This window comes from Coloeus monedula (genome assembly GCF_965178545.1).
Source record: "Coloeus monedula genome assembly, chromosome: 4".
NCBI classification, from domain to species: Eukaryota; Metazoa; Chordata; class Aves; order Passeriformes; family Corvidae; genus Coloeus; species Coloeus monedula.
Genome location: NC_138784.1, coordinates 51,078,595 through 51,091,749, shown reverse-complemented (window position 1 = coordinate 51,091,749; position 13,155 = coordinate 51,078,595). Strand labels below are relative to the sequence as shown.

The 13,155-nt window shown below is 36.6% G+C and overlaps 1 protein-coding gene across 2 annotated transcripts in view; it reads right to left on the bottom strand.

Annotated features, from left to right (window-relative positions):
- Window positions 1-332: 332 nt before the first annotated feature.
- MDFIC (MyoD family inhibitor domain containing) overlaps window positions 333-13,155 on the bottom strand; it is a 50,177-nt gene continuing 37,354 nt past the window's right edge. For both annotated transcript variants that reach the window (XM_082280427.1, XM_082280426.1), the window contains exon 5: window positions 333-3,789. In XM_082280427.1, the coding sequence (XP_082136553.1) occupies window positions 3,542-3,789 (248 nt within the window). In that variant the 3' untranslated portion in view covers window positions 333-3,541. The remainder of the gene's footprint in view (window positions 3,790-13,155) is intronic.

The window sequence follows — 13,155 nt, the reverse complement described above, 5'->3', positions numbered from 1 at the left end:
TTTAATCATTACTGGAATTTCACCTAATTAATCCAATTTCACCAAGGAACGGATTTGCCCTCTTAATGACAAACTTTTTTACTGCTGGAGGTTCATGCTAGCACAGTTTCTAGTGCCCAAACTGGCTTAGCTCTATCTGTAGGACAACTTGGTACACTGGTTCACCCTCTGTGTAAATCACCCAAAGGCCAACACCTTTCGGAATTGTTAAAGAAGAAGAAAAAACACAAAAGACATGAAATTATTCTTCAGAGGAGTAACAGGGCAAGACTAGAAGACAATGATATCCCAAAGTTTCAAAATAAAGATCTTTATTTCAAAATAGTGTTCGCAAGTAGCACATCCAATTGATATAAAATACAAACAGCATGTTTTTTAAATGGACCAGTTTGCAGAATTATAAACTGAAACACTGTACAAGTTCAGAAGAACTATTATAAAATAGACAGTTAAGCTCTAATGTTTTAATTTCATTTAAACTCTATTTTCACATTTGACTTCTAATTCTGCTTGTTTTCATTACACAAGGTGCTTACAAGATTGCTTATAGAGTGAAAATTACAAAACAGAATTTAAGAATATAAAAAGGAATTCCTTAAACTACATGCTAATATTCTCTGCTACAAAGATACATTTTTCAAAAGTGCTAATATCTCTATGTCAAACAGTAGCAGATTACATGTAAATGTCAAACAAAATACACAAGTTTTTATTTTTTCAATTGTCTGTAATACTTTGATACGTCTAATCAATATGAGGTTTAATAACACTATTTTCACTTCTTAGTATTTCACAAATAAAGAGGGAAAAGACAAACCTGTGTGTCCATGTGTGTGAGAAAAGGTATATACACATATGCATATATGCATGAACAAAGTTCTTGTAATTATTGTTTTCATAATTTCAATAAATCAAAAACCCACTGAGTTCCAGTAAGTAGAAACAAGGGCTTGCACAGGGCAAACTGTATAGATAACTTTTACACAGGAAGAGAACTCCCTAGATTGGTTTTTTGTTTTAGTTGGTTTTTTTTAAACCATATCAACCTGTGGTAAAAGTAATTTTTAGTAAGATCTAGCATTCACTAAAAGCATGATATATAAATGTGCAGTTTTCCAAGCACAGAACTGGAACTGTTCCAGCAGGTCATGGATATTGGGGCAGGACAAGAGACTGAAAGTCATCTTCTCTGTCCCAAAAGCACAATCAGATAAGAAACAGCCATAATTCACCTCTCTGTGACCAGAAGGACATGAGGAAAGCCAGTTCAGGGTGCTGTCTATCCCCAGAGAACATGTTCCCACAACCATGGTGTCAACCATAGACCCACAATGGACAAAGCACTGTCTAGACTTTTTCCAAGGTGCATTGAGTCCCAATGCTCAATGTGATGCCCCCAGTTTCCCCAGAGGCATTATGCCTTACAAAGACAAAATGCCTCCAGGCAATGCCACTCAACCAAGGCACTTCTTCCCCCTTCCCAATGTGGTTCAGCCTTTTAGGAGTCATAATTGAGCCCCATGGGCCTGATTCTGAGCACTGGGAATTTATCATTTTAACTATATGATTCCTTATTAACCTGCCTATTACCATAATATTTTTGTGCTCTCTAACTGGAAATTAACCAAAGGAAAATTCTGACATGAATGGAAATGCGCTCAGTTTATGTAACACAGATCAGAATCTGGCCCAATTTATGGGAAAAAAAAACCATAATAAGAATAATACTTGTAGCAACTATCAAAAAACAGATTAGGAAACCCTCTGAGGGTGAATCTGCATTGCATCAGAATACACCACAATATTGCATATGTTAAAGCAAAACACTTCCCAGCTCCTATAGTTAAGGATTTGGCTTCAGTGATAACTTGCAGTAGTAGGCACTACTAATCAGTGTTCACAAGAAGAAGCTTTGGTTAATATCAGACCATTCGTTGACTTAGCTTCACACTCCTGTGATCTTTAGCTTGTCACATTTGCATAAACTGAATTCACTGTAGTAGAAAGAGACATTTATGGCCAAGTCACTCAACACATGCTATTGGCTATTGATGACTCTTGTAACAAGGACTAGATTTAGGAGATCTACAAATGTACAATCTACAAATGGGATATCCTGGGTAAACAGGAAAGTTTAAGTATGTGAGATCAAGATGTGTAGGTGGTTTACACAGAAAACTGCATGAGCTACAGACATGGAGGGGAGAAATTAGCACATGGTAAAGAAGAAAATTGGTACTTTGATTCCCTAAATCTGGGAATGCCATAAACCCCTATGTGTTCCACAATTACAATTACAGAAGAGACGTATTTCTCAGAAAACCTTAATGGCGTAACAGGGAATACAGTTAGGTCCAACAGATCCTAACTGTATTTTTCAAACATTTTAAACCCCAATCCTTTTATTTTTAAAGCATAGCATATACTTTTTAAATGATCTTTTTTTACACAGTTATTTAAAAATAACACTTAAAATGTATCTGAGAATAAACATTTTTTCATTTACTTTTTGCATTTAATGACAGAATTCCTTGGTCAAGTCAGTTCTAATTTGGTTTTTATACCCTGTTTAAATTCTGCTACCCTCTGCAGATCTTTCTCACACCGTAAAGAAACAAATTCTAGGTTATGTGCACTGGCTCTGCCACGTAACACTGACCAGACCACTTAATGTACAGGTTTAGATTCTTGAGTAAACTTCTAATAATTTTCCTGTTATAGACAAACTTTGAAGATTTGTTAGTCTATCTGTTTGTTACTCTAAGGATATATTTCATGTCTACACAGATTTCCAAAGTCTCTTTCTGAGACGAAGCATTTCAAGTAATAATAGTACTGAAGTAAAATGATAAGTTCTCTATTCTGTCTTGATTGATAACAAAGAAATCCTGGTACTCTTCTAGTCCAGGGCAAAAATTATATTTCACTTTAGTTTGTCAGATAATCTCAGCAATGGAATACCAGGAATTGCTCTCTAATCAATTACATATTCAAAACAAAGGACATACTGCCAACATGACCACTGCAGCAAAACCAACGGTAGATTTCTGATGCTGGCTTTTGAATTAAGTTTAAAACAATAGAGCAAAGTTGCTTTCAACCCAAAGAGAGAGAAATAAAGACATTTTGATTTTCAGAATGCCTGTAAATGTGTGCAGGCATTTGAGTGTTTAAACATTAAAGTAGGTAAAGGCAAATACTTAAGGCTTTGTCTTGCAGTCTGTTCTCTGACCAAAACCTATCACTTGATTCAAACAGCAATTTTGCCTTCATATGGCCTGCAGTATCAGGCCTATAATTCACTTTCAATAAACTCTTCCATTTGCAAAGCCAAAAGGAAGATGGAATGTAGCTTTAGTCTCACATACAAAACTATACATTTTGTGTTAGAATACAGATTTGAGGATTGCTTTTTAAAAAAATATTTATATAAAGGGAATTAACAGTGCAAGTGTGAAAATCTTACCTTGTCTTTCTTCAAATGTATTTAAAGAAAAGCTCTCCAGTTTTACAGAGAATAAAATAGAATGGGATAAATATTTCATGATGGGAAGCAGATCCCACAGCATTCCATGCAGATCTCCAAGCAATCTGAAGATTCACAACATGCGTCCATTATGCCACAGTCCATATCACACGGGCAGTTACAGTCATCCCCCATCTCGTCCCCGCAGCAACAGCAGCAGGCTTCTGACGTGCAGATGCCACAGGATGCTTGTCCCAGAACAATGTTACAGAGGGTGAGAAATTCACAGAACAAGCAAGCCAGGATACAGTGAACACAGCAATCTTCATATGTAATAGTTCAGTAGCATGTCAGGAACAAACAAAACAAACAAAAAAAAAGCAAAGAAGAAAAGAGAAAATCATTAATGTGTCATTCTAAATCCAGATATATCACAATGGCAAATAAGTAGCTAGATGAAAATGGTTCAGAGTTGACATAATCTACCACAAAAAATGTGTTTCCCATCTTCACAGTCACTTCTGCACCTTAACTCATCTCCAACTCAGTGCAAGTTTCCCGTCACCACTTCATGCAAATCCTAAATGCTCAGATCTGCTTAGATCAATCTCCTCAGTCATTTATTATGCAAAATATCCATATATATTATTTTCAGTTATACATTCCTACACAAACTGATTAAAAAAAAAAAAAAACAAGCAAACAAACAACTAATCAGGGAAATTACCTAAAATTATTTCCAGCCTTTCCCAATTCATCTCACCTTTTTGAATCTGTTTTGTTGGCTTGATACTTATGAAGAAAAGTAAAGGAGTTACCTCAGCATTGTTGCTTTCTTTATTGTTTTACGCACATGTTAAAACCAGCTTAACAGCATGTTATATGCATTTCTTACTTTCAACAATATGTAAGATATTCAGTCAAAACATAGATTTTTTTCTACTGCTTTTCTACACAAATCTATGGGCAATCCTTTTAATGTACCGCTTCAATCTTCAAGAGAGTTCATAACTACACCTGAACATCAATATCCAGCTTTTAGAAGTACTATTAAATTATATGAGATAATTAAGGTGTCGCACAAACTATCTGCAAAAAATACGGCACCCAAAGAGTAAATAAATGGAATAACTTCAAACAATTAATACATCCATGAGACATGACAGGAAAACAAAGATTTGAACTAAACATGTGCCAGTGAAAAGGAGGCTACAGGAGTGAGGGATATACTCAACTGTACATAATATGTATAAACATATTTAATTTGTAAGAGGCAGTGAATAGTCATTCAGAAACAAAATGAAAACTTAAAAATACAAGAAGTGTTCAGGATGGAGAAATATTTTTCTTTCCTAGCCCCAGCTTTCTTTCTTTTTACTGCTTGCAAACTTTGAGCTCTTGAGCCACAGACAGGTGAAGATAGGGAAAATGTTCTGGGGAAAATATCCTGCACAACCTCACCCTTTCCCTCTTGCTACAGTCTATCACAAGTATCCTCTATGAGAGGCTGCTAGGAATGACAGGATATTGAGCTATATGGACAACTGGTCTGACCACCTACAGACATTACGTTCTATACATGTTATGTTCTTACAGTTCACAGGCTGAAGTCTGTTTTCATAGGGAAAAATTTGCAATTACTTGCAACAGTAATACTATTATCAGGCTTTCTAAACAAATTTATAAATGTAAAAAATTATGCAGTAGCCATGGCAAGTATCTTGATTGATTCCAAATACCTCTACCATTGCAGAAACTCTGACTGCATGATAGTGCAGCAATGACTTACACAAGCAAGAGTGAATACTTACAGCAGTGCAGCGACAGAAGCTCAGACCTGCCAAATCTGTTCCAAGAAGCCAAGGAATTACTTGAACTCTTAGCCCATTCCTACTTACTATAGTACTTAGACACAAACTTAGCATGCACATTCCTGTACTGAAATGTGGCCACAGTCATAATCTACTAATGAACTCTTATGCCTAAAAGGAAAAAATGGAAACATCAGGAAAAGCAAGATGGGGGAAAAAAATCCCAAAACCCTAACCTTAAAATTTCCCTACTACTGTGCAGGAAGCAAAACTGAGAGGAAACCACAGGTACATTTAGGGTGCTTTAAAGAAAGTTGTTTCTTGTATTAAAAGGTTTCTTTTCCCAATGACATAATGTCGCTAAATAAATGACCTTCACAGAAAACACAGAAGGTATGTGAAAAAAAGCTGGGGAGTATCAATTCACTGAAGAGGACCAAAGCCAGACTGATAGTGATTAATTAGCTGGTTGTCATGGAGATGGTGTTAAATATGCTCAGGTAAAATCTCCTTTCAGATTTTCTTTGAATATGAAGGAAAAAGATAAAGAAGCTAAGAGTTTTATCTAAGAAACCTTCATATTTGAGGAACTAAGGTTTTAGTATACTGCATCTTTAAAATACAGCTTGAAGAAGCTAATACAACAACAAATGTTGTTCTACAATTTTTTTTTAGTACAAAACATAATAAAACTTTGTGTGTAAAGGTATTGTGAGTAAGATGTTCAAAAAATCTTTCCTGTTTCATGCAGGGATATGTAAAACTGCAGGGAGAGAAATACACATTCACAGACATTATAATATGTTTTTATTCATGGACAAGGAACAGAGTTCATAGGTTAAAAAAAAGGAACTGTACTCAGAAAGCATTTTCTGGACCCACAAAAGAACTTTCCCCTCCTAATCTAAAAAACCCACCAAATCAAGACTTAAAAGAAAAGGCTGTGTTGGTTTAAATAAAGGTATTTCAAAGGTATAAGCTATCAAAAATGGTCCAAGACACTGTAATAAATTTTGGCCATTAGTGTTATTATGGAAACTCTGTAGAGGGTCTTTCTTTTCATCTCTTCTTCCCTGACTGAAACACTAAAAGGATTTATTTAGCTACTCTTTATTTTTATTTCCTTCTCCCCAGACGGCAAACCTAATACTCGATTCAGAAAATCTTTATATAACAAATTTACTTAACCTCCACAAACAATTAACAGAAAGCAGAGATACCCTTTAGTGCTCTGTTCATTCTTGCAATGACTCATTTGTACAATGAACATATACTTTGATCCACATTTCAAGGACAAACCTGAAATAATCATGCTTTTATGTTCTTCATGTTATTGACTTTTAATAGCTATCCAGGTAGCAATTATTCAACACATGACAAAGCATGCTGTTACCTAGTCCTACCTAACTTGCTGAATTCAGAATCGTGACTCTAAAAGGCTGTAATACATTTCGATAAAACAGGTGGAAGAATAATTTCTTCCACGTATGACCCCCATTTCCTGGCTTCTTATCTACAGATGCAATTATAGGAAAAAGATAGTTACACTGTATTTTTGTAGTAATAACAAACCTACATGCCACACAAAACTCATCCTTCTCCAGTATCTACATTCCTACAGCAACCTGTCCATTCCACAGAAAACATTATACAGCTAAAACTGACTTCCTTTGACTGCTGTTATGATCAGTGGAATGCAGCCATGAAGGTGCTATACAAAGCTCACTCCAAAAGAGAGGACCACAAGTTTTTCATTACCATGTTGGAGACCACTACAATATATTTCATTGCTTGCACAAGACACCCCAGTAATTTTTTCCTGCTTATAAGATCAAGGAGACTATTTTAAGTTACATATTATTCTAAATTTCAAAACTTTTTAGTATATTAAGAATAAAGACTATACTTAACCTCCACTCTTTAACCTTACCCCATCAAAAGCCTAATTTTTTTTTCAGATGATTGAGGAGTGGAACACTTTAATCCAACTAGAACTAAACATATTTTATGTATTTGTAAAGTTGGTGATTTTAATGTCTGATAATGTGTTTTCTGGCAACTTTTAGTATATTCTAGTCTTTTCTAATAAGGAAATGATACAGTAATACCAGTTATGACACTGGCTCTTTTTTGTTTGGTTGGTTTTTTTTCAGAATTAGAGGTTCTCATTCTTATTTTTCCATTAGATACATTAATGCAATCAAGAATCAGGGGCATGTCTTTATTGTGGACAAAACTCCATCAGCCTTGACGTTCATGATGCACTACTGTTGATAGTAAGTTAACTCCCAAGTTCCTTGAGGTTTAAGTTTTCATTAAACCAATTTCCCTCTCTGTGGAAGTATTTAAGTCTCATCACACAGGCAAATCATTAATGAAGATAAACTTTTTCTTAGGACTTCTATACTACTCCACACCAATCTCAAATTTCCATTGCTTTTCAATTCTTACATTACACACTTCTCTAATTGAAAAATGCTGCAGTAGAGACTGTCACTATACAAAAGTGAGAATGTGAGGTACAAACATTCTCTAGAGGCATACTTTAAAAGAAAAAATAAATATTCCAAACCAGTACATCTACCTTAGTTCTTTTACCAAATGCTCCTGATTTCACTGAAGCACTATATCACATTTGTTGACTGGATCCAAGCTCCCATAAGCTAGGCTGAGTGGCATAAATTACAACAGTCTTGGTCTGTCAGCAGGGCTAGTACATTTTATTAGACCAACTCGCATTTGGGGAAAAAAGATGAACTTTCAGATACTCAAGCTTATCTTCAATTATTCTCTCATTTTGTCTGGGATGAAAGTTAGACCTCAAGTTAAAAGGGTCACTCCATCTGACATTTTTTAAAACCAATTTAAGTAAAGGTGTTTCCTTAATCCTTTGGCATGTCCCCAAAAGGCAAAGATTTGTTACAGAACTTCATCAAAACTGTTAAACAATGCCAAGGCAAGTAGAACCCAACCAACACGTTCAAGTTTTTGCTGCTTTATATCACACACACCCCCCTCCCTCACTATGTGCTGATTTAACCAAAGAGTGTGTACAGTACACATAACATCTACTTTAACTGGACTCTAAATGTTACCACAGACAATATCCAGACAAGAAATAGGCTTAAGATCCCTTCAAACTGTTTACACACTGTTATTCAAAGCCCAGAAGGCCCCCCCTTCTAACTTACCCCAGTTACAACAGCTATGCTCATTAAAGGAAAAGAAACAATATCAACAATAAAACTCTTTTAATGTTTGTCCATGTCTTTAAACATCTGCATGTGCACACCACTTTTTACTTCTAAAAGCTCTGCGTACAGATATTACCATGGTATCCAATTCCTTTCAAATACTGAAATGTATATTTATTTTACTTCAATTTCCCTTGTATCATCTCCTCTTCATTTTTAAGAAAAGGTGCCACTCTACTTAAGAAACAGATTTTTAAGAGAGCTATAAACCATCAAAACTGTACAGGAAATGCAGAAGGTGAACTGAAAAATGTACAGAGAAATGCATGTGTAGGCTGGTATGTCCTGCTTTCATAATGTTTGACACTAACCTGTCACAAACTGACTCAAAAAGCTTTCATACCAAGCAGGCAGGTCATATATGATAAAAGTTTTTCATGTCTACAGCGGTAAATAAGCTCACTTACAGGACGGCGACCTTGATCAGCTTCTTACTAACTATATTCACCCAGTTCAGACAACTCAAAACACATCTCTAGGCACTCTGCTGTCTCACAGAGAGAATCAAAAAGGGCAAACCCACAATCAAAGTGACAGCTGAGGTCTTCAGCAGGGGTTTACTGCGGGCCCCCGCAGAGCCCTGAACAGAAGCCCCAGCAGGTGCTACAGGCGTCCCACAGTCCGGCAGCGCGGGCTGGCAGTGGCAGGAATGAACACACAGCCCACAGCCAGAAACCACCCCAGCACAAGGTTCTTAAACAGCTGCAGAGGCAAGGAGCAAAATTCCCAACCAGAGGCACAGACGCCATCACACCTCCCACCGCTCTGCAACGCACGGGGCCCATGGGCGGCCTCTGTGACCCATTCCCTTTCTTTTGAGAAAACCCACTGCACCCAGGAAAATGCTCACAGGAAAATAAGAAAAGGCAGAAAGAACAAACTGACACGTTGTATGGAGTATGGTTATTTCTAAATAATAGAGTGACATTTATTTAGACGGGGGAAAACATAGTTACAAAGCCTAGCATATGTGATATTTCACCATTTAAAAAATAAAACTATTATCTCTATTGAACAAGAAAATGAATATGTTGCCTGCACAGGCAAATCACACTGAACACATGGAAACTTTCATCAAAGCTTATATTCTCAGCTCTCAATACAGATATAACCTCAGAGTAAAATGATCCATTTCAAACATACAGATATACTAAGAAATATGTTAATTTCCAATACCTAAGACTTCCTTAGAATATGAAGCCTTCATTGCACTGCTCATCATTGCAAACACTGAGACAAGTTAGCTGCTAGTTAGCCCATGTCCTTATAAAACAAACAGATGCTGTTGGAAGGCCCTTATTTTTGTTACAGGCCCTGCTTTCCACTCAATCCAGTTAAAGAACATGTAAATTACCTTTCAAGACTTCTGTACAAAAAATGATGTAAACCATGCTTAAAACACATCATGCTTCAAAATGCATTCTTAAAAAACACACATTTGACCATATGATAGTTATTTGTCCACTGCCTGATTGACAACTGTGTTCTGATACAACCCTGTCTAACAAAACCCCCTGTTTAGCACTTCATGCTCAGACACAAATCCACTTTGAACCAATTTCTAAAACACAACAAATAAAATGTTGGCTAAAGTACAAAGATTGCAGGATATTAACAAGTAGCTGCCTAAATACTACCTAACAGTAGGGGATGGATTTCAGAAGTGTATGTATACTTAAAAAAATAAGAAGCCTGGTTGAGAGATGGCGAACATATTTCTGCAGTGTTAGTCTATTGATGCACACTCTTACTGAATTTCAGGAAATAATACTGATCAAATGACTGAACACTATACAAAAGAAAACTTACTGCTGCTCTGGTGTCCCTCAAGAGGAAAAAAACCCAACACAGTCCTATTGAAAATCATGTACACTAAAGGAAAGTTTCCTGGAAACCATTTTCCATATATAAAGTTATATAAACCAAAGTAAAACACTCCTACTTTAAACAGAAGTCTGCTAGCATCTAAGACAACTATTCACTCACTATTTCCCATGTATATATGCACCTAGTGGCTCTTAAGACCCTAGCTTAACACAAAGGCTATTTGTTGGACTTGCTTTGTCTTCAGTTAAGCCATCAGTATCACTTGGGATATTCTAATAAATTAATGTAGTCAGCAGCATGAGTTAAATAGTGTCCACCAACCCCATGCGTTGACTCAAAATCTAGAACAGATGAAGTTGCATTATACTAAAAAGGGGGAGGGGGAGAGGGATATCTCATTTAAATGCACCCTGAAATGTTAAATTCAAACATTGAATTTAAAAGAACACCCACACTTTGGGTGAAATAGTTCATCGCATCTCTAAGCTCAGTACCACAAGAAGCACAGTCCAGAAAGCTGAGGAAGGCTGCTTCAGGCTTTGCTTCTGGAAAAGTATGAGTGGTAACCTAAATGTGGTGGCAAGTCTGCACTGACTGTCCTTCCCCAGAGTCTTGTCCCCATGCCACAGGCTTTCCTTATCTAGCTCACTGCTGCATCTAGCCTTCCTACACTTCCTAAAGACCTCTCCTGAAAGAAACCCATTGAAAAAACATGCCTTTCTGGTTTAGAGATCCTGGGAAGGAAGGAATAAAGAGTAGATCTCACTGTCCATACAGGAGGCAGGCTCATGATCTGTTCACCATTATCTACTGTTTCCAAATGAATACAGCAATTGTGTGTGCTCAAAGCCTTTTGAGCATGTGAAGTACCACATTAAACTCAAATTATCGAGTCATTGGAATTGTGGGAACTTCCCTGCCAAACACAGTAACTTCTGAGGTCACAACTTGACCAGAAGCGAGAGCTCCATGTTAAAAATTAATTAAAACCTGTATTCCCTCTCTCCATCCTTAACTTTTCAAAAATGATTGCTTTGATTCAAAAAATGCATAACATCAAGCTTCATAAGGATTTGGTAGGAAAACTTGGTTTGTATTTTAGAAAATAATAAGCACATACCTTGGCCCTTCACTCCCTTAATTAAATTCCTCTTCCACCCTTCCCCCGTCCAACTTCTTTCCTTTCCTCCTCCAACGCTGCATGTCATTATTACTTACCGTCCACCACTCTGATATATGTATGTATGTATGCATGTATGTATGTATTCAGTTACTCATCTGTCTTCATTTCCTGACACCTAGATCTACTGTTCTGCTGCCTCACTGCTGTATCCCTTAGACCTCCTCTCTTTTAAGTTGCTCTGGACAGGTACCAATGCATCTGATCACAGCAGCTAGACTGCCTTCCTTTTTACTCATTTACATTGCTTTTTCATGTTTCCAAGGTGTTTTTCTCCATTGCTCATAACAAACAGGTGCAAGACAGTAACAATTCTCTTTGCTAGTGGCCTACCAACCAGAGTTTTGGAAGTACTGTGACACCTCTGGCATAAATAATTCAAAATATTATTAAAATTTCTTTGAGCTAAAAAATTTTTTATTCCCAATATTCACTGAAACCTATCCAATCCCTTTGAAAAATCTTTAGAACTGAAACAGTGTTTAAAAACTGCTTTTTAGGAGTGACACTCCAACTATTTCATAATTCCTTTGGTTTTTTGTAGTGTAAGTTATGAAGCTGAGTAAGATTTCTTCAGGGACAATATGGATTAATAATAGATGTGGAGGAAAAGCAGAACTGGTGAGTGCACTCACACCCTCCTAAGTCTCACTGGATGTGAAAGTATTTCTAACCAGCATATTCTGGAATGCTGACACGACTACATGTACTACAGACTCATTTAAAAAAGAAGTTTTTAAAGCTTTTATACTACTGCTACCAAAATGTCTGTTACATTTTAAGCATTTCCTACACATATTCAGTTCCGAAAGCTCACAACGTGTGACCCGCAGAACAAGGGAAATTTGCTGCTGGAACAATTGATAGAAGAGTTCTTAACTGTGGTGGGTGGATTTTTGAGGGGTGGCAGACCGGGAGGCTTCATAGCTTGTGTTAGGATTGCCTAGTACCTTGGAGCAGTACTGACCGTCATGGGAAGACATGTTACCCAGGGTAAAGTAATACTGAGCTTCATTTAGCTTTCTATTAAATATACTGGAATCTGCTGTATATGAAGCAGCATGCTACATTTCAAATAAGCATGAGCATGAATATATTCCTGGGCAGGATGGCAGGCAAGCCTATCATGTTTCTTGATTCTATCCTGCTTCAAGCCTTTCCAGGCTCTCTGTTCTGTCAACAGATACAGTATTCTAGAGCAAATTACCAGACCTGAACAAACTTTGCATTACAACCAAGTGTGGTGGTCCAAATATTCACATCTTGTCTTTTAGGAAGAATCAAGAAGAATGCAGCTTTTGAGAGGGAATAAGAAAAAAATGAAAAGTATTTTTCTCTTTTCTGTAGTTTAAACTCAGCTTGACAGACAGAATTTTCACTTCTCTTCCTTTTTTCTTTTCTCTGGCCACTTTCCTTCACTTAATTCAGTTAGTCTCCTGACTGACAAAAGAACAGAACACTTAAGGAGGAAGACAAGGCAGATGAAGTAAAAATACAAGGTGTGTATTTTCAGGTGTGAAAAAACAAACAAGGCTAGCAACTAGATTATAAAATCCAAGGGACTACATAAGGAATAGCAAAATTAAAGTGAATTGAAATATCTGAAAGTGTACAAGT